The following is a 1,765-nucleotide window of genomic DNA, read 5'->3' as shown; positions in this document are numbered from 1 at the left end:
GCCCCCCCTCCATGCACATGTATGTGCACATGCACAGCTCCACGCGTGTGCGTGGGGGGGGGGTCCATGCACGTGCATGCACGGCTCCCGTGTGCACGCACAGGAGCGTGTCTGCATGCATCGATGCATGTATGTGCGTGCACAGGGTCCCACGTGCGTGCGTGGGTCTGCGTGTGTGTGTCCGTGTGCACAGAGCCGTATGCGTGTGTCCGTATGTGTGCATGGATCTGTGTGTGCATGGAGGGATCTGTGCGTGCAAGCACAGAGCTACATGCGTGTGCGCTCTGCGTGTGCCTCGATCTGTGCGTGTGCAAGCGTGGAGCCGTATGAGCGTGCACGGAGCCACACGGGTGTGCGTGCGTGGATCCCTCTGTGTGCGTGTGCATGCATGCATCTCCGCGTGCAAGCGTGGAGCCGTGTGCGCCTGCATGGAGCCACGTGTGTGTGCGCGGAGCCATGTGCATGTGTATATGTGCACGGAGCCGCATGTGTGTGCACAGAGCTGCGTGCGTACACGCAAGCATGGAGCTCTGCCTGCACGGAGCCATGTGCATGTGCACRGAGCTGTTTGCATGTATCTATGTGCATGCACGGAGCTGTGTGTGCAAGCATGGAGCTGTGTGTGTCTGCACAGAGCCGTGTGCATGTGCACAGAGCCGTGTGCGTACATGTAGGCATCTTTACATGCAAGCATAGAGCTGCGTGTGCATGCACGGAGCTGTGTGCGTGTGTTTATGTGCCTGCACAGAGCCATGCACGCCTGCACAGAGCTGTGTGCGTGTGCACAGAGCTCTGTGTGTGTGTGTATGTGCATGCACGGAGCCGTATGCGTGTGCATGGAGCCGTGCACGCCTGTACGGAGCTGTGTACGTACATGCATGCATCTCTACATGCAAGCACGGAGCTGTATGTGTATGTGCCTGCACAGAGCCGTGTGTGTGTGTATGTGCCTGCACAGAGCTGCGTGCGTACACGCAAGCATGGAGCTGTGCCTGCACAGAGCCGTGTGTATGCGCACGGAGCCATGTGCATGTATGTATGTGCCTGCATGGAGCCATGTGCGTGCACAGAGCCGTGTGTGTGTGTGTATGTGCCTGCACGGAGCCGCATGTGTGTGCACGGAGCTGCATGTATGTGCATGGAGCCGTGTGCATGTGCACGGAGCTGCGTGTATGTGCACAGAGGCATGTGCATGTATGTATGTGCCTGCATGGAGCCGTGTGTGTGTGCACAGAGCCATGTGCGTGTGTATGTGCCTGCACGGAGCCGCATGCGTGTGCACAGAGCAGCACGCACACAGCCACATGCCCCCGCGCGGCGCGGCGCGGCGGCCCCGGCTCACCGAGACGATCTCCAGCACCTCGCTCTTGCTGACCTCGCCGTTGCGGTCGACGTCGAAGAGGGCGAAGGCCCACTCGAGCTTGAGGTGGGTCTTGCCGGAGGAGGTGAGGTGCAGGGCGATGATGTACTCCCGGAAGTCGAGGGTGCCGTCGCCGTTGGTGTCGAAGCTGCGGAAGACGTGCCGCGCGTAGACCTGCGGGTCCGAGTTGGGGAAGAAGTTGCCGTAGATCCTCTCGAACTCGGCGCGGCTGATGCGCCCGTCGGGACACTGCTTGCGGAAGCTCTCGTACCAGCGGCACAGCTCCTGCTCCGAGTAGCGCGTGTTGAGCTTCAGGTCCTCCAGCAGCTCCTTGGACAGGGCCCCGCTCTTGCTGTTGCCCATGGCCGCGGCGCCCCTGCGAGCCCCCCCCTCGCCGCCGCCGCC

The 1,765-nt window shown here is 61.8% G+C and overlaps 1 protein-coding gene across 1 annotated transcript; it reads right to left on the bottom strand.

The window, feature by feature from the left end:
• Positions 1-21: 21 nt before the first annotated feature.
• Positions 22-1,759, bottom strand: LOC112967844. The gene has a single exon (XM_026069431.1). It carries the CDS (start codon positions 1,721-1,723, stop codon positions 887-889), a length of 837 nt encoding a protein of 278 aa, XP_025925216.1. The 5' UTR covers positions 1,724-1,759; the 3' UTR covers positions 22-886.
• Positions 1,760-1,765: the final 6 nt, after the last annotated feature.

Source organism: Apteryx rowi, unplaced genomic scaffold (genome assembly GCF_003343035.1).
Source record: "Apteryx rowi isolate R43461 unplaced genomic scaffold, aptRow1 scaffold_2962, whole genome shotgun sequence".
Lineage (NCBI taxonomy): Eukaryota > Metazoa > Chordata > Aves > Apterygiformes > Apterygidae > Apteryx > Apteryx rowi.
The sequence above is the reverse complement of the archived record's forward strand: the minus strand, read 5'-3'. Positions and strand labels throughout refer to the sequence as shown.